Source organism: Clarias gariepinus, chromosome 19 (assembly GCF_024256425.1).
Source record: "Clarias gariepinus isolate MV-2021 ecotype Netherlands chromosome 19, CGAR_prim_01v2, whole genome shotgun sequence".
Classification (NCBI taxonomy): Eukaryota; Metazoa; Chordata; class Actinopteri; order Siluriformes; family Clariidae; genus Clarias; species Clarias gariepinus.
In genome coordinates this window covers 2,683,498-2,703,740 of record NC_071118.1, presented here as the reverse complement: position 1 = coordinate 2,703,740, position 20,243 = coordinate 2,683,498, and the positions used below count along the sequence as shown (strand labels likewise).

The 20,243-nt window shown below is 39.4% G+C and overlaps 1 protein-coding gene across 2 annotated transcripts; it reads left to right on the top strand.

Annotated features, from left to right (window-relative positions):
• The first annotated feature begins 1,217 nt into the window (after positions 1–1,217).
• Positions 1,218–18,088, top strand: LOC128507580 (clustered mitochondria protein homolog). Of its 2 annotated transcripts, none has more exons than XM_053478604.1 (27): positions 1,218–1,277; positions 1,557–3,038; positions 3,555–3,724; positions 3,833–4,004; positions 4,116–4,259; positions 4,879–5,006; positions 5,312–5,466; positions 5,581–5,706; positions 5,785–5,932; positions 6,316–6,408; positions 6,538–6,932; positions 7,061–7,360; positions 7,455–7,684; positions 10,434–10,534; positions 10,614–10,766; positions 10,856–10,918; positions 11,012–11,268; positions 12,586–12,670; positions 13,333–13,486; positions 13,630–13,769; positions 13,869–13,949; positions 14,118–14,243; positions 16,383–16,504; positions 16,614–16,707; positions 17,002–17,136; positions 17,228–17,301; positions 17,939–18,088. In XM_053478604.1, the coding sequence occupies exons 2-27, from the start codon at positions 1,739–1,741 to the stop codon at positions 17,970–17,972; spliced, it is 4,980 nt and encodes a 1,659-aa protein (XP_053334579.1). In that variant the 5' UTR covers positions 1,218–1,277; positions 1,557–1,738; the 3' UTR covers positions 17,973–18,088. The 2 variants fall into 2 exon arrangements, with proteins under 2 accessions (XP_053334579.1, XP_053334578.1); XM_053478603.1 differs by having other exon boundaries at positions 17,474–18,088.
• The last annotated feature ends 2,155 nt before the right edge of the window (positions 18,089–20,243 follow it).

Below are 20,243 nucleotides of genomic sequence, written 5' to 3'. Positions count from 1 at the left end.
TTGGATCTTCGAATCTTGTCTCCGCTCTGTGTGTGTGGAGTTTGCTTGCTCTCCCCGTGCTTGGTGGGCTTCTTCCGGGTTTTCTGGTTTCTTCCCAAGATACAGTATGTGGTGTGTTTCCAAATTGAACATAGTGTCTGACCGGATGTCCATTCAAGATAGGCATAGGCACCAGGTAAGCAGGATATGTAGTATAGATAATGCAATACTGGTTTTGTTTATTAATTTTACAAAGGTCTTCAACAGTAAATTAAATATTTAATAGGTAAAGTGCAAGTCACAAATTTGGACTCAAGTTTGGATTTATTTTCTACATTCCAGAACAATACTGGAATTTTGTCAATTCAATTTCAAATATTTAATTTTGAATCTTTATTGATCTAGTATTGATCTGCTCAAATAAGTATAACATGAAAATAGATTTAACATACTGGACGTTTTTCATGATATTAATGTTTGCCCACCAATTAATTGATAATAAATAGCAAATTATTAGATTTTTTAAAAATCTGATTTTTGCACAGTACTATATAATTATAAAGCAAATTATTGTTATCCTCATTTGCAACCTCGTTAGAGTTAGCAAAATGAAATGATGTTATTTCAGTGAATTATTAGTTATGCTTTATTAGGTACGGCTTGTGAAAGAGGCGGGTGTATGTAGACGCATGAGAGAGACATTTACGGAAACACAAGGCTCTTTTAATTTTTTTTAACCTTGTCCACCACAGCATTCTGCTGGTACTGCAGCACCCTGCCATAGCAACTGCTCTGGAGCAGCAGTCAATTCTTTAGGGACAGAAAGGAGGTGTGTCTTGCACAGTCCTACATGTCTGATAAGCAAGCACAAGCAAAACACTATTGAAGCTATTTCATTCGGATGACCCCGGCAAACGAGCAGCTACCCGTGATGTATATCCTGAACCGGCTCCAGGAAGATGTCATGGGGTCTGTTTTTTTTTTTTATCGGATAGCTGTGGTCTTTGTGAGGAGCTGAAAAGATGAGTTAGGATTTCTCGGGAAGAGATGTGGGCTTGAGAAGCCAATGGGGCTCCAAGCAGACTCCTCCTCCTCCCTGGGAAAATGTGTGTGAAGGAGGGGCGCTGCAAAAGAGAGGGATACGCACACACACACACACACACACACACACATACAATGAAGGGCAGAGGAGGATACAAGAAGAGGTTGTGCAACCCATCCTGGGCAAAAGGAGAAATAGATGATGTTCTGCTTTCTCATGCTTTTTGTGGAGAGTTAAGAGAGGAAAAAATCTAAAGGTAAGAAGTGGTGCATTTTCTCAAAGCGCTATTCTAAGAGACGTGCTCTTTTGCAGGTCACTGGGCTGAAAAATGCTCCATGATGAACTTTACAAACCTGTCATGATGTCATTTCTCTACAAATGCCAAGAATGCTACCCGTGAATGCTTCAAAGGTGCACATAATATTCACTTTTTTTTTTATTTACATGGGCATATGTATTTTTCTAAATAGGATCCATCCCATGGAAACCCTGTTAAATATTATTCAGGATGTGTTTGTGTTGCTTTTCTTCATAGTATTGTGGTCCCAGACATCTGCATCAGCTCCAGGAGCACTGACAAGGCAAGAAGCACACAAGTGTCAAGAACTTAGAGGTGTTTAAAACTTCTGAAGCGTTTGTTTTCATGAAATCAATTTCCATGCATTTAAGCAGGAACTTGCTGGAACGTGAGATCTTTTTGAACGCTTCTCTGTCGGCATGGGGAACCAGCTTCGGTGCTGTCTCAGACGCTTGTTTCGGTGTAAGGACATCCCTGACCAAACTGAAGAGCAGTCTCCTCTCTTGTCAAGAGAGAACAGTGATGTCGAAAGTCTGTCTCCATCAGGGTCTGACGTGCTGGCGTCTCCTGTCCTGGATCAGGACCACCTCCTTTACCCTGACATAGTCCTTAGCAGTAGCCATCGAACCACCCTGGACAGAACGGACTTTTCACAGCAGTTAGAGCTTGTTTTACCAGAGAGAGAACAAAACAAAGAACAATCTACTTTAAAGGGTGAATGCTATGAAGTCTTTGGAGAAGAGCGAACGCCAAGCACAAAAATCAGTCCGCGGGAATTTCACCATTTGGATAGAAACCAGCTATGCACCACTGAGAAAGAATTGCCGTTACTGTCTTCCTTACATTCATGGCCATTAGAACGATCAAGTTCTCCGTCTCGGACCCTGATCTACACCCACGGACAGGGATCCAGGTATTCCCATGCTTCTCCGTGTCAAGGAATGCAGTTAATAGCACAGGGAAATGGAAGCCACCAACTCGTTTTTTTGAATCCGAAATCCGCTGAGATCTTCAGCACACCTTCATCTGACAGCCTTGCAAAAGAATCTACACACAATGAGGACGAAGGAGGAACTCAACGAGCTGAAAGAACAGAACAAATGGAGCTAAATGTGGTACACAGAGACCAGAATGTAGCACAACTGGGACAGGAAGTGGCTGAGCATATGCAAAGTGGTGTGCGTTCAGAAGACAATGCAGCACAGCTAAATAAAGGTGACGTTAAAATTACTCTTGATGTAACAAACCGAATGGAACATTATCCAGTTCAATCAGGACAAACAGAAGCACAATATAGACCAAGCACAGCACAGAGGGATGAGACAAGGCATGAAACTGTTATTCTCATTAGTCAAAATGGAGAACATGAAGAACCAGGTTTAGTGGATAAACGAAACCAAGAAGAGGTCACTCAGACCCAAGAATTTGTCTTGGAAATGGATTCCAGTGAGACAGAAGAAGACGATACAGAGATGGACCAGATAGTTAAGACTTCCGCGAATAAAGAACAGTACATACCTGGGAATGAACCTGAGTCTCCACCAAGCAATCAAGTTCTAGTAGAGTTAAGATCTCTTAATGAGGAACAGGACAGGGAGAAATCCGAAGAGCTGGAGCGGGACAAAACACTTTCAAATCCAGACAAAAGACCAGAAAAGAATGAACAGTTCACGCTGTTCGTAGTTGATAAACTGTTCCTCGCCAGCCCAAGTATTTCAGGTATGTGCACAGAGATGTCTTTATTTATTTATATTTTTAGTGGAAGTACTTAAAAAGTATGAAATAATGTAATAAACAATCATGCGCGTTCGAGTCAAATGGGGACTTGGATGTTCATTAAAGGATTTCCTGGGAGGCCAGCGGTTCATATGTGGTGTACTGAGAAATCTTTCTACCTTGATGGTATCCAAGCACTACTGTAGTAAAACACTAGAATAAGTGCACTAGTGTAGCAAGGTATTATAAAACAAACAAAAGTAGGGAACAAAAATCACTTTTCAATCACTTCCCAATCAAAAGTCCCACTTTGACTTGAATGCCCCTTATATTTTATCAATATAATTTAAGAAAATAGCTTATTTACAGAAAAGGCATTGCATCATCTAAGTAAACGAGCTTTCATTATGTCTTTTATTAGAATCATATAGCTGTATCATATAGTGCAATATTTAAGTTAAAACCACATGGTTGGATGACGAGCCCTTCACTGTTTGCCATTTCTTCTGTTTCTATAAGGCCCAAGTCCAAACAATATCCTTAGTGACCAAATAGGGATTTCAGAGCCGAACAGGTATAGTGAAAAAGATCTGCAGGAGGATCCTGATTCTGTAGATGTAGATCCTTCTGAGGATGTGGGGTTGACAATCAGGATCCAAGCGCCTGGTATTGAACCCACTGACTTCCAGGTAAGTCGCTTTTATTAGGTAGAAATTTTTCGAGGTTACACATACAGTACACTCACAAACCACTTTATTAGGCACACTTTTATTCCTCTGTGTGCCATGACTTTTTAGGCGTCACCTCTAGCAATGGTGCAGGAAATCAAGCAAGTGTTAATGGACCGCGAGGAGACCTGTCACCGTACCTGTTTCTCCCTGCAGTTAAATGGAAATACCCTGGATAACTTCACTAATCTCAAATCCATCACTGGCCTACAAGAGGGCTCACTTTTAAAGATAGTGGAAGGTAAGACTGAAATAATCGCTCCATTATCATTTCAATTAAGGGGACACTATGCACTCATTTTACTTACTGGAACAATATACTGTATACTGTATGATTTTGTGGAACTTTCAGAGCCTTACACAGTTCGAGAAGTTCGTTTTCACATTCGTCACATCAGAGACCTGCTAAAGAGCTTGGACCCAACAGATGCGTATAATGGCATAGAGGGAAGCTCTCTATCCTTTCTTAGGTTCTTCACTGAAGAACGTGTTGAAGGTGAGCTGTGCTACATAATTGCAATTAGTTCAAATAATCTAGATTATAAAAGAACTTTGTGAAAAATACAGTGATTAGCAACACAAATCATTATGCCCAGTGTAGATTCCCCTTGTGCCAGCAGGGAGGTTCTATCCCTTTGGGGCTTGACTCCCCAAGATCTCTGCAGGTGTGCTGTGGTGTTTGGGTCATTAGCAGCAGATCTTTTGGGCACTGTGGGTTGTCGGGTGAGACCTCCATGGATCAAACTTGTTTGTCCAGAGCATTCCATCAGCTTGATCAGATTGAGATCTGGGGAATTTTGAGGCCCAATCACCAACCTTAAACTCTTTGCCTGCTAAACCCCATATGTGGCAGGCTGTGATGCATTGGGTGTTCTGGTGCCTTTCTATCGTGACCAGCATTGACTTTTTTGGTAATTTGTGCTGCATTGGCTTTTCTGTTGGGGTGGCCTTTGGTCCCTGCGGGCATGGGTGAGCATTGGAGGTGAATGATCCTGTCACTAGTACTATTCAATCCACCTTTCAGTCGTCAATATGTTATGGTTGACAAATGCAAAAAGAGCTAAACTACTTGATTCAAATGAATCAGTTTTTATTTTGTCTTAATTTTTTTTTAGAGAACAGCAAATTCAGAAAAAGGGGTGAAGAATTGAAGCAATTCAACTGTAGCCCTCCTGAGTACATTCTTCCAGGGTCTAAAGAATGTTTACTAGGACCTCTGCAACCTCAAAGTGAGAATTTGAAGGTAAGCTAGAGGGTTATTGGAAAATACTATACTATTACAATTTTACAACAGACAACGTGATGCCACAGTGGGTAGTGAGTACTACCTCACATCTCCAGGAACCGTGGTTCAGTCCCAAATTTGGATGTGTACGTAGTTTCTGTGCATGTTTCCTCTTTGGAGAACCCAAAGCCAACCGTCTCGAGCTATAAGTCTCGGGGATAGGTTCTGAGCCCCCACAACCCTGTACACAGGATAAAGGGGTATAGACTATGAATGAAATTGTCAAAAAACAAAAAATATGCTTTGTGCGCTTTTGTTAATAGCCCATCGAATGCCTGAAAGTGCTGATGACCAGCAACTGGAACCCTCCTCCAGGAAACAGAAAAATACATGGTGATCTTATGTACCTCAACGTACTTACCATGGAAGACAGAGGGTTCAGCATTACAGCATCAACTCGTGGCTTTTACTTGAATCAGTGAGTAAATAGATACCTGCAGATAAAAGAATACTCTCCAATCATGGTGCTGGAACTCATTTTGGAAAAACAATGAATGCTATTAAATGTCGATTCTCTGTCTCTCTTTTCTAGGTCTACTACTTACGGCTTTAACCCAAAGCCAGAGAATCCCAGTATGCTTAGCCATTCTTTAGTGGAGCTTCTGAGTCAGATCAGTCCGGTTTTTAAGAAGAACTTCAGTCTTTTACTCAAGAAAAGGTAAATGTAGTACAAGGTTATACTGTTTGTAAGAGTCATTGTTGTCTTGTGTATGGTACTTATCTGTATGGTTCCCAGAACATCAACACATCCCTTTGAGAGGATAGGCACTCCATTGCAAGTGTTTAGCTGGACTGCTCCAGCTCTTGATCATGCCATGGACTGTGTTCGAGCTGAAGATGCCTGCTCTTCTCAACTGGGCTATGAAGGACAAGTGCCTGGACAAGTACATTTCTCTCTTTCTTAGGTGCACTGTATCAGGACCTAGTAAGTTTAGTCATTCTTTATGGGAAATAAAAGATTTAAACCATCTAATGTACAACTTTCTTCTGACAAAATGAGATAAATCCACCCTCATATGCCATACAAGGATTTACCAGGTACCAGTATGGAAATTTCAAAGATAATTATATATAGAGGGTATTAATTAGGCACATCTAGCTTTAAGTATGGAAACAATATATACTCAGTGTACCAGCATGAAACCAGCATTACCATCATCACCATCATGGAGGCTTTTATCCTTATGTTCCAAATGACAGTGGAAAAACTAATCACTATATTCCACAGTCTGCAGTTAATGCCCTAAATATAGTACGTTAAACTTAGGTTTGTGACTGGAATGAGGAGCTTCAGAGCACTAGAGAACTTCCACGTCAGAGCCTCAAAGATCGTCTTCTGAGAGACAGAGCTATCTTTAAGGTATTTATTAATAAATATAAGGCAGCTATTTTTTAGGTGTCTCTCTCATCTCTGTTCCTAATTAAACTTCACCTGAAAAACAAGCTTTAAAAACTCTGTAATTCCAGCTGTGCTCTTGACCCTCCTCAGGCTAACAGCGATTTTGTGAGCACTGCTACACGTGGTGCTATGGCGGTGGTTGATGGCAATGTGATGCCCATCAACCCCAGTGAGGAACCTCGCAATCACATGTACGTCTGGAACAATATCTTCTTCAGCTTGGGCTTAGATGGACATGAACACTATGAGGAGCTGGGCGGTGAGGCTGCAGCCCATACTGCCTCAGCCATTGATCTGAATGGTGTGAGAGCATACAGTGCCCTGGATGCAGAAGGCCTGTATGTTCTTGGTACCGTGCTGGTGGATTATCGAGGTTACCGCATCACTGCCCAGTCAATCGTCCCAGGAATTCTTGAGCGGGACCAAGAGCAGAGTGTCATCTATGGTTCCATTGATTTTGGAAAGACTGTTGTCTCTAATGAACAGTAAGTTGAGTCTGTGATAATTTGTTTTTAGCATTATAAAATTCCATTTACAGAAAATTCATACATTCTGACTGGAAAAAAGGAAGAGATTGCTTGTTTGATGACCTTTAATCTTTAAATGTCCCAAGGTTCCTGAAGCTACTGGACAAACCAAGCAAGCATCTGAGAGTGCAGCGGCATTTTGTGCTTAACAAAGACGATTCCATTGTAGAGTTGTGTTCCTCTGTGGAATGTAAGGGCATCGTGGGTAACGATGGCCGTCACTACATTATGGACCTTCTGTTCACATTTCCACCAGACCTCAACTTTCTGCCTGTGGATGGAGAGGACCTAAATACTGAGTGTCAGCAATTCGGTTTCCCACTTCAGCACCCACATCGCCTGGTCTGTCTGAGACAAGAGCTAATCGAGGCATTTGTGAAGCATAGGTCAATATTTTTTGTCTTTATTTCTAGGAAATTGTTTACTGGCAATTTTTCTTTTAAAAATACTACCATTGTGAAATAAATTTTATTCCTTTAGGTATCACTCACATAAGAGCGTAGTGTCTCAGGACTTTGATCAAGAAAGCAACAGCATCAGAGAGGTTGGATCTCCTCACAGCCCACATGCAGCTGCTTTGCAACCACCGTCTGATATTTCCAGCAAGGGTGTAGATGTTGCTACCTCTAATGAGAACAATGATTCTCCTTCTCATTCTATGAACTGGTCATCATTCGATATCCGTTTCAACCCTGATATTTTCTCCCCAGGTAGGTGAATGCCAGGGTTAGTGAATGCTACCATTGATCGAATGTTACAGCAATCTCGGATTTGTCCATGATATGCCAGTGGACTAAAATTTTAAACAATTATCAATAACACTGTACCATATGGTGGTGACACTAACAATAACCCATAGGTAATTATGATGGGACTAACCAAGACTAAATGGAATAAAACTATACTAACAGTTAACTCAATATAAGACTTTATACCATAAATAATAAGGTAATGGTTTGGTCTATTAGACATTAAGAACTAAGTGATAATTAAGGAATCTTTTATATAGTATATCTCCTGAAGACCTTTTTCATATATGCTAAAAAGGTAGTTAGCCAGTTCATTAGTTACACATTACTGGGACAGGGTTGGACCCGCGTTTTGCTTTAGAACTGCATAAATTCTTTATGGCATAGATTTACAGCAAAAACATGGTATTGGTGCTAGAAAGTGTCTCACCTAGGTAAAAAAGTGAATTTTCAAATAGAATCATATAACACCATTTTTCATAATACTTAATGCCTCTTATCTCCCGATCCATGCTTTGTTTGTGAAAATATGCATACACATTTATATCCTAAATAAAGACATAAGCTAAATAGAATGTCATGCCATTTTATGCAGTGTCCGTAACTTTCTTGAATTCAAATCTTTCAATGATCTTAACTGTCATTTAGATGTAACTTGGCCAATTTAGTTTACACAAGAAAAAAACATAAACCTGGACATAAACCTGAAAAAGCGTATTATTTTGAAATGCTAAATTGTTAAGGTATTGCAACATCAAATTTGACATGGTTGGAAATGTCAGTATCAGTACTCATCAAGATATATTAATAATTAAAGTTAATAAATAAAGTGAGACAGTATAACCCTGAAAAATGGCCATTTTTGGGGCACATGTGAAGTCATCTTTGTTCAGCCAAACGGCTGAAGTTAGCAACTTGACATTTTAGGGAAGCAAAACTGGTCACTTCTATGTTGCATAAAAAACTTCAGAAGTAGCTTCTATGGACACACGCATGTTCTGTATTATATGTATACCCTATATAACTAAATTAAATTAATTCAGCACCAATATTGTGTTTAGGCCATTGACAAAGTGCTGGAAATATTACCTAGAGATTTTGGTCCATACTGATATGATAGCATCACGCTGATACTTCAGATTTATCTGCTGCACATCCATAATTCCAATCTTCCGTTGTACTACATCCCAAAAGTGCACTATTGGATTGAGATCTGGTGACTGTGGAGGCCATTTGAGTACAGTGACCTCATTGTCATCATCAAGAAACCAGTTTGAAATACATTTAGTTTTGTACCATGGTGCATTATCCTGCTGAAAATAGATAGATATAGATAGGTACACTGTGCTCACATGGTTAGAATTAATAATACCCAGGTACTAAGGAGCCCAAAGTGTACCAAGAAAATCCCCCTCCCACCATTACACCACAACCACCAGCCTTAATCATTGATACAAGAAAGAAGGGACTAATCGTTCATGTTGTTTACACCAAATTCTAACCTTGCCTTCAGAATGATGCTGCAGAAATTAAGACTCGTCAGGCCAGACAACGTTTTTTAACATTCTATCGTCCAATTTTGGTGAGCCCATTTGAAATGTAGACTGGGGTTCCTGTTCTTAGCTGACAGGAATGGTTTGGTTTTCTGCTGCTGTAGCACATCTGCTTCAAACATTGATGCTCTTCACCGTACCTCTGTTTTAATGAGACGATATTTGCCTTAAGGTCGCCTTTCTACCTTTTTCTTAGCTCAAACCAATCTGGCCATTCCCCTCTGACCTCTTGCATTAACAGGGCATTTTCATTTAAGGAACTGCCCTCACTGGATATTATCTTCCTTTCAGACCATTCTCTGTCAACCTTAGTGATGGTTATGCATGGAAATTTTAGAAGATCATCAGTTTTGAACATAGACAGGCACGAACAACCGTGACTTATTCAAAGTCAATTAAATTTCATTTTGCAGATCGTCTTAACCAAGCCATTCCTAAATGCATTAAGTTGCTGCCTCGTGATTGGCTGATTAGATATTTAACAAGCAGTTGAACAGGTGTAACTAATGAATTGGCTGGTGAGTTTAGATTAGCCACTAGATTGTATCCCAAATAAATGTGCCACGTTAAACCTGTGGCAAACCCTTAATAACGACAACAACAACTAACTATATTTAATTAGGTTATCCTGTTTTCTTTGCTAATAGACGGTTAGACTAGCATTGATTCCAGTAGCTAGCATATGTTGGCTAAGCAAGTGAACTATAGCGGTTTATTTCTCTTCTAATTAATGTGTTAGGAAACTACATGGCTTTTTTTCATGCTTATAATGAGCAAACGTACAAAGATTGTAAACACGGTTTAATACAATGAAATGCTGTTTTTTCTTTAATGTGAACACATTTGTGGCGGCAAACTCCCACTTTTAGTGAGAAAGATAAATAATAAATGCAATGTCTATCCTATCTGAAGTATAATTATTTCGTAGTACGATTTTCATCCATGGATTATTACTGTAGCAATTAAATATCATGAGATCACTTTACATTCAAGTTTCTCATCATCTCCTAGCTGAAGATGAATGATTTTCTCTGCTTCGTCCCTACAAACAGTACGAGTTATTGAAAAGTATTAGAAATAATAACACACACACATACATTCCACTTCACATTATTTATGGTTACAGTATACAGTAATGCATTCGTATTCTACTGTAGGTGTACGATTTCCAAAGGAATGTTTGCAAGATATCCAGGAACAGAAGCAACTTTTAAAGGATGCTGCAGCTTTTCTAGTGTCAAAACGAATTCCTGAATTAGTGAGTATGTTTTATTTGCTCCGTGCATTTTTCTTCATAATTATTCCGAACTAATGTTGACCCTTTTGTGAGCATGTAGATTAAAAGCTGTGTCGATCATCCCGCGTTGCCAATGGATGGTTTTACATTAACCGAGGCTCTCCATCAATACGGGATCAATATCCGGTACCTGGGGACAATCCTGGAGTTTATCGAGAAAAGTCCTTATAAGACAAAACTGGACCATGTTTATGTGAGTGTTAGACATGTTATGTCATGGATTCTGATCGAACACTTTGGCTGTTAAATACATACAAACTGAGCGTCTTGATTTTCTTGTAGAGAATTGCGCTGTGTGAGCTGATCACTAGGTGCACAAAACATATATTCAGGACATATTTATTAGTAAGTATTTAAATTTTAATAATCTATTCGTTTTACCCCACTTTATTATTATACATGCCAGACCTTGCTGACCTTCTCTGTTTCCGCTGCCAGGCTGTGGAGTCATCGTCCCTCTCTGTCTCCGTCAGCCATTTCCTCAACTGCTTCCTCAGCTCCCCACCTGATGTACCAGGAGCCCAACAAATGGACAGACTCTCGTCCAAGCGCAGGAGTCGACGGAGGCGGAGCCGGGGCTCCGTGAGCGGCGAAGTGAGAGCCGTGGGTGGGGCGTGGGCCAGCCTTACCTCCAATGAACTCTGGAAAACCATCCAAGCTGAGGCTCGAGAGTATTATCACTACTGCCTGCCGTGGTGAGAGCTTATTATTACTTGATTTAAGTACTAATGGAAGATACAAAATAATGTGCAGGACAAGACGACGAGAAAAGACAGCACACACAGGAATATTCCTGTTAATGAATACTCAGGCAGAGAGTGCAAATGTAGCAGAAGTGCAGCAGAAGAGTCAAAGGAGCATTATTGATAAAGCACTCTGTCTCCCCTGTCAATCACAGTGACGCTAGCCAATCATGAGTGTCTGTGATTGAGTCATTTATGTATGAGAAGGCAGATAGCATTTTGCACAGTGCAGGTGGGACGGTTGGGGACAAGCTTCGAGAGGCCAGATTAAGATGGTTTGGTGATGTGCAGAGGAGGGATGAGGGGTACATCGGGAGGAGAATGTTAGAGATGGAGCTGCCAGGCAGGAGGAGAGGTTCCGGAAGAAAGGACCAAGAGGAGGTTCAAGATTTAAGATTAAAGATTCAAAGAACTTTATTGATCCTAGAGGGAAAAAAAGCTTTTTCTTGGTTACAGTTGCTTACAGTTGTAATCGAGTAGAAAGAAAAAGGTATAAATAACTATTTACAAAATGAATAAGATATAAAGAGTCCTAAAACAGTAACTACCATGAAAATGACCTAAGGGCATTTGTAAATATTGCACAGTAATCTAATATATGTATTTAATATTGTATTATTATATGCAATATCGTATAACATTTTATTGAGCAGTAATATTGCAATTATGATATTATTGATACAGGTATGTTAGATGGAGACAAATGGCCCACTGTGGCGACCCCTAATGGGGGCAGCCGAAAGAAGCATATAGCTTTAGAAAGATAGCATTTACCTTCTAGTATGTTACTCTGCTCTGACAGCATGAGCCTTAAACAGTTAGGTAATAGTTATAAGGAGAGAGTATGATCTGGTGGGCGAAAAATTGCTCAGGTGACCAAATTAGTGTAACCACAGAGAGTAAGGAATGACAAATCAACTATCTTTTTCATTATCTGCATATTGATTTGGCACATGTTTTTCGCCGGATTCTCTTACTAATGCAACCCTCCTCATTTAGTCGGCTTGGGACCGACACTAAGACTACCCTGGATTGTGCAACCTCCATGGCCGAGTTATGACAAATCAACTATAAATGTAATCATTATTGATTTACAAATCTAATTTCTGCAAATGTAATCTAATTTAATTTGCTCCTACACCTACCTCTCTAAACCAGGTCTGAACATACGTACATCATGGTGCGCTACTATGGTTTCCTGCAGTATGTTATTCACATGTAGTTAATCTGAACCTGAATTAAACATGATTTCTCATCTGTGCCTGGCAGTGACACTATAGACCAAGCGGTGGAGAAATATGGTTTACAAAGAATCACTTTGCTCCGAGAGACCTCCATCAAAACTGGCATTCAGGTATTGTAAGGTTATAGCAACAACACCTTCTGAATGGCATTTTTAATATTCTCTTTTTGAGAAATTCCTTTTTCCAATAATCCGCCAATCTCCTTTGAAAAATTTTATGTATTTTTTTTTCTTCCCAAAACATGGTGTTGGTCCGAAACTTTCTTGACTTTAAATCTTTCAATGAGCTTAACTGTCACTTGGCCGATTAGATTTTCACCCCAAAACACATAAACCTGAAAAAATCTATTATTCTAAAATGCAAAACTGTTAAGATATTGCAACATGAATTTGACATGGTTACAGACACTACAGATTTTTTTTTTTCTTTTTAAGATTTTACCAAAAAACTATTTATGCAACAATTTTTACAGGTCATATGCTTCCAGACGCTTATACAAATTTTAGAATCGATACACATAAAGAAATATAAATAATGTGCATTTTAAATGATTTTTGTTTTGGCTGATTGTAAATGATCTTTTAGTGATTGATTGTGATGAGTTATATCTTCGGACGTACACTTTTATATTGCACAGCTGTAGAAGACTATGTTAGCTTCATAACGAGCTTGCCTATGTATAACTATCAATGCCATTTTGTGCACATATTAAACAAACTTGAAAAAAAAAAACACCACTAAACACCAAAACCCATACGTCCTCACTGGTTAGATTCTCATCAGAGACTATCAGTTTGATGCCAAGCACAGACCGGTGTTCACCGAAGACGACATCCTGAACATTTTCCCTATAATAAAGCACGTCATTCCGAAGGCTAATGATGGGATTTATCTTCTGCACTGTGGCCAGACCAGCATTCAGCAAGGTGAGCACATGAGTCTTACATGGACTATCATATACTAAAAAGTATCAGTGAATTTGATCATCTTAAAATTTTTGCCTCATGTCTGTATGAGCTTCATGATTTATTCAAATGGACACATTACTTTATTTGTTCATTATGATCAGGAAGCCTGAAAGAAGGCTGTGAGCTAATCAGCCAGGCTTTGGGCCTGTTCACTAATGTTTATGGGGCTTTGCACCAGGACGTCTGCGTCTGTCTTCGCCTGCTGGGACGAATTTATTACATTCTAGGAGACTATGCTGAGGTGCGAATTTCGTGCCTGACTTACTTTCCCATTTTTAAAGTTTCACCATGCATCATGAATGCATTAACCTATTGAAGGTGTTTATGTGTTTTATGTCAGGCACTGAGTCACCAGCAGAAAGCTGTACTGATCAGTGAGAGAGTTCTGGGAATCGATCATCCAAACACTATACAGGAATATGTGAGTGCTAAACTCATTTATGACACTTACTGGTAAAATATTTCCAGAGCGGGATTACTTCTTGCCGTACATTACTGTATATGGCAAAAAGGACATGGACATCATATTCATATATGCTCGTTATGCAGCCCGAAAACGAATTTATGTTTCTTTTCTTTTCTTTTTTAGAAACACCTTGGTCTTTATTGCTTTGCTGGTGGGCAGACGTCCACTGCACTGCGTCTGCTCTACCGCGCCCGCTATCTCATGCTGCTGGTGTGTGGAGAAGATCACCCAGAAATGGCTCTGCTGGATGTGAGTAAAAACAAACCTGTAGCAAGTGTTATTCTCTCTCCAATGGCATTATATATTCAATAAGTATACACCCGCATGTCCTGCTCAATTTTATGGACATTACCTGCTTATACTCCTGCTTATATTCCTTTTCCACATCTATTCTGTGATTGCTGCATATATTTACTGCATAGTTATGTTATATAATATTTATTGCATTTACAGTTTAAAAAAAGAAAAAAAAGTTTTTTTAATTATGAAAAAATTATTTGACTTTATTGACAATACTTAAGGGTCTCGTATTTTATTTTTCATACCACAAACTCCCCCTTTTTCACTCCTCCTTCTCCAAATGTACCATTTCAGTGTCCATGTAAATGAGCATCTGATGAGCCACGCCCTTCCAGAAAACAACAAAGCTGAGCAACAAGCTGGGGGAGGAGCTTTTCTTATACTGTATGACATCACAACAAGAGGACCATCTAATTGGCTAATCTAATTAAGCCCCGGCCAATAGAAAAATGTGAATTTTGCATACAAGGTCCACTTTGTAAACAAAAATGAGAAACGTAATGGTTGAGTCATGGTTGGTGCAGCATCTAGACTATGGTAATGTTGCATCCTTTTAACTCCAGAGTGCTGGGTTTAATCCTGAGTGTACTGTATAGGTAGACTGGCTAAGCTAAATGATGTCTTGGTGTAATGTATGTATATTAAATATGTATATTACTGTATATCTGCACGGTGCCCTGTGATGAACTAGTATCCCTGTACTAGGTGTACACCAGGGTGTCCCATACTAGCAGTTCTGACCACATGTGGAATCGTTTGATATACAGGTTAAAATTCACAATCTTCTAGGTAATCACTAAGTAACTAGATCATTTTAAGTCACATTAAAGAAGACAGTGGACAGGTTTCTCTGTTATTCTACGGCTGCGAGTTCTTCACCAAAATGAAGTGACTCTTAACAGAAGTCAAAAAAACACACACGAAAATAAGCAGAGACATTTATTGAATATGAATTTAAAATGCCTAAACAAGAGGAGGAGTGGTAGCTCAGGCTGCTGTATCTCAAGGTTGTTGGTTTGGAGGATCTAAAGGTCTGGGTTCGAGCCATGCCTTTGGAATGGTAGGGTTGTGTCAGGAAGGGCATCCGGCGGAAAACCGGTGCCAAGTTGTTGTGCAGATTGATGGTCCACTGTGGCGACCCCCCCGATGGGAGCAGCTGGGCAGACTAACAGCACTCTGGAGCAGACAATGTTTTGGGCTTGGGGCCATTTTTCCCAAAAATGTTTGTGAACCATCAGTGTATGCCCATGTCATTGCCAGTATTTGGACAGCAGACTCTGGATTATGTGCATGATTTTGATTATTTTGACACATATTGTGACTACAACTGAAACTGCAATATGTAATTATTAAATGTAGCGTTTTGTATTCAAACATTATTTTTTTCGTATTAAGAAAAAAATTATAATAAGAATTTTTGACAAACTTTTTAGTTAAGGCTTTACTTGTCACATATACATTACTGCACAAGGAAATTCTTTCTTTGCATGATATGGCTCCCCAGGAGCAGATAGAGTTAAAGGCCTTGGCTCAACAACCACAAGCTAGTGGAGCTGGGGCTCGACCCGCCGACCTGCCAATCAGTAACTCAGTGCCTTAACCCTCTGAGCTTTCACTTTTTCAGATGTACAAACAAAACAACTAAGATGATTGCTGAAATTTCTGGAATTAGATTAAAAACTGTCCAATTATTAAAACCTGGAAGTACAAGTACAGTATAGTGCTGATTGTTAAAGAAATGTGATCAGAAAAAAAACTCTTGGGCAAATTCCTCACTATAATTGTGCAGCACTACCCTGGATCCACTCTGACCCTGACCATGATAAAGTAGTTAAGATGTTGTTGTGTATGAATAAGTGAAGTTTTCCTATACATAATGAAAGCTGATCTTTCCTTTCTGCTTGCAACAGAACTTAGTGGATCACATGGTAAAGTTATGTGTAACAACAATATACTGTACTAACATAATAACAGAAAGTAACACTCATTTACTGCTGGAGTATACTGTAAATGTGGGATTCAGGTAAAACCAGTCCTCTCTAATAACTTGCCCTTGTTTTTAATTTGCATGCTTGTTTGTCTTTTCAGAGTAAGATCGGTCTCGTCTTACACGGTGTCATGCAGTGTGATCTCGCACTCAGGTTTCTGGAAAATGCCCTGGCTTTGACCTCCAAATACCACGGGCCTACCTCGCTCAAAGTGGCACAAGGGTGAGGGAGAAACCACTGCAAACAAAGCTGTACAAATAGCCTGATTTCCTCAAAGAAAGCGGACATTGTTCACGTCTGATGAATACTTTTCTACATTTCTACTTTGTAGTCATCACTTGTTGGCAAAAGTGAACGAGAGCAAAGGGGATTTCCGATCAGCGCTGAGGCATGAAAAGGAACGATACGTGATTTACCGGAGCCAGGTGAGTTCTTAGCCACACTAAAGACAATGTCTGTAATGTCCGTCAATACAACACACCACATTGTGTGGCGTAATTAAATCTAAGGACAGTCAAATTAAATATTAGACAGCGCAACCTTTTTTTTTTTGGGTTCCAGCTGAGTATAAATAGCATTTTTCTTAGTCAAAGCTTAGTAAGAGCACGGTAAAGTGCTCGCTGAAACCGCACAATGGTGGTCCAGATTCATGAGGTCAAATTTGGGTCACATGATGCATAGAAAGTGTTAAAAAAAAGTCCTGACTGTGCTCTCTGCAGGTTGGGGAGGAACATGAAAAGACACATGAGAGCTCCGAGTACCTGAAGCACCTCACGAACCAGGCTGTAATTCTGCAGAGGACTATGAACATGATATACAAAAACCGATCCGGGCCCAGTATTACTCCCCTCACTGTAAGTACCAAAGTGAGAAAAAAGAGCCGTGTATCAGAATAAGCCTGAACCTGATTTAAAGTTAACCCTATTTTATCCACACATACTGTAGCTCGCCACTCCGAGTCGGCTCTGGGTCGTGGAGCAGCTAAATCTGGTTACTGGCATTGTTCTTATCCCACTCAGGTACGTTCTGCAGATACTGGAACACAGAATTCTGTTGGATATACTGGAGCATTTCTCAACAATTAGTCTTTGTAAATTAATAATAAATTGTTGTTATTTTTCCTTCTTTCCTTCTTTTTTATCCTTCCGACCATCTATCCCTCCATGTACCCGGCTCTGATTTTCCTCTAAGCAACAAGGATCTAGAAACTCTTAGGGATAACACCCAAAAAACATCTGCTTAAACACAAACATGGCATTTTATATTGGTCAGCACCATGTCATGGAGGACCAAGACTTACAGTATTGCACATCAACTACAGTATATGCATTATTATTATTATTATTATTATTATTATTATTATTATTATAAATCAGCATGACGTCAATAAGGAAATCAGGCATTTTTTTTTTATTATTGATAGAAGAAAAAAACATCATGGTAGGACAGATGAGAATCATAATCCACTGACACGCCCACATGTGAAGACCAACCTGGAATCCTGATTCTTGACTCACAGCAAAAACGTGCCTGCAAAATACATATACATTTTTTTAGCATTCTAATATCATTAATAATGTATGTCAGAATGTAGGTCTTCTTAATGATATAGCCGCTCATGATGGTATATGCATTATTTTGTATCTTAAATCTTAGGAATGAGTTGTGTACTGTATCTGGAATGGAGTAAGGCTGCACAGTTTGAAGCTGTTGCATGGCGCTGTTTCTTAGCAAGGAACAGAAGTGAAGATGCTGCTGTACTTCCTGCATTGTGCCAAATGATCTGCAAAAAAAGTGCTTATATTAATAAATTCGGATTTATTTGGATCAATCGCTTGTCTGTGTCTAATATGATATTATACAATAATAAGGTGCTGATTGCAAATACACTAAGGGCACCATGCCATGCTTGTGTAATATCCATTTTGAATATGTTTAATGTATCTGGTGGTTGTAGAACAGACATTATCACCCCTGGTGAACCAGGTACGGCAGGATAGCGGCAAAGCAGGTATTGTTTGTGCCTTGTGACTCTGCAGTTTCACACGTTCTCCTCAGATCAAGAGCTTTAAGACCGCTCTTAAAGCTCTTGATCTGAGGAGAACGTGTGAAACTGCAGACATGTTCACATCAAAAATCAGGATGCATGATTCTCTTTAAAAAACTTTCACCTTCCTTAGAGTATCGGTCCAAATTTTGTTTGCAGATATCCAGTCCCTCACTGTTTATCCCGTTAGGCAGAAGTTTCAATATACTGTAATTAGAGTGCGGATAATTTTTGACTTACCCTCCTAAATAGTGTAATGCAGTATTTGTAATTCCAAAAATCATTGTATTATAAATTACAAAGTCTGTACACTGTATTGCTGTGTTTATCTTACTCACCTATGATCATTTGTCTACCGCTAGTACTGTACATTATATGTGTACACCCGAGGATAACCGCATTTTGTTATACAGTATGTATGATGGCCATAAAGTTTCATTAAAACGAACTGAAATGGTGGATTAAAAATAATACCTGTTTTTTTAAAAAAGACATAATTATCAAGGTGACATCAAGATCATAATACCTATTTGTAACCCTTGAGTTGTATCCTTGACTTATATTTTAACAACATATGGTATTGTGCTGTAGTTAATTAGTTAGCATTGTCAAAAATCTAATTGTTTTATAAGAAAATCATATTTTACCAGAGTCCACTGTATCATCAAATATCAAGTTATTTACTTAAAAACTAAATTGTTTAATCGTTATCATGTCATGTCATAGCAATTTCTGTTTTATCATAAAATTGTATCAAATCATATATTATAGGAGATATTCTAAGCAATAGTCAAATACAGTATATAATTAACAAATTTATGAATCAAAACATATTGTAGCATATTGCTAAAATATCAACTCTGTCGTAGCGGATTTCTAGATGGTATCATCAAGTAAAGTGTTGTTGCCTTAAGAATTGAAATTGTACCATATTGTCTGGAAGCCTGATGTTTCCACCCCTAGGATAGTTTGGGTGACAAAATGTGTAATATCACCAGAAGGGCTACAGTGATTACTAGTATTCACATGATGGCTACGTCCCTTGTTCCCCGAAAGATGGTGGAACCAGAGCATCTTATAAACCTGTATATGTAAGAAGCAGCAAAGATGTTCATGTGGATCATTAAGAACAATATTAAAGGCCATTTTTTGAAGGCATCTTTTTTATGTTTAATTTGAAGCTCCAGCAATTTTCCCCAATTCCATTCACTCAAGGTGACATCACTAAGCCACGGTTGGCTGCATTGATCTACGACTTTCACGCTAGTCGTCATTGCTTTTAGAGGACGTTACATTACAGAGTAACATCAGCCTCTGGTAAGTTCCAGACATACACTCTCGCAAGGGCTACAACACATGTGTTTGGAGTGTGTAACTATTTTATTTTGGGGGTTACACAGTGGCGTAGAGGTGGGTTTCCTCCGGGTACTCCGGTTTCCTCCCACAGTCCAAAGACATGCAGAATAGGTTAATTAGCCTTTCTAAATTGCATGTATCGTGTGTGCGTGCGTGTGCCCTGTGATGGATTGGCACTCTGCCCAGGGTTTACCCTGAATCATGCCCAAAATCTCCTGGAATAGGTTCCAGGCCAGACTTCTGACTCTGTACACAGGATAAGTGCAATAGAAGAATCTTGTGGGATTTATTAAGAGAATTATTCAAGAACCAGTGCCTTGTTGATCTTACTGGTTCAACAAACCAGTGCCATTATAAAAAATAGTGTATTGGGCCTGTCAAATATGTGCCAATCCATCATAGGACACAAGCAGGGCACACACACATACACGGTCAGTTTGGGAATCTGCATATCTTTTGGACTGTGGAAGAAAACCGGGGTACCCGGAGGAAACCCACAGACTCGAGGCGGGGGACGAAGCCGGACCCTGGAGGGGCAAGGTGACAGTGCTAACCACT

Coding starts and splice junctions, on each gene's coding strand:
- LOC128507580 (XM_053478603.1), top strand. CDS start 1,739: ATGGGGAACCAGCTTCGGTGCTGTCTCAGACGCTTGTTTCGGTGTAAG. Junction 7,685..10,433: donor CCCTGATATTTTCTCCCCAG/GTAGGTGAATGC, acceptor ATTCTACTGTAG/GTGTACGATTTCCAAAGGAA. Junction 10,535..10,613: donor CAAAACGAATTCCTGAATTA/GTGAGTATGTTT, acceptor GTGAGCATGTAG/ATTAAAAGCTGTGTCGATCA.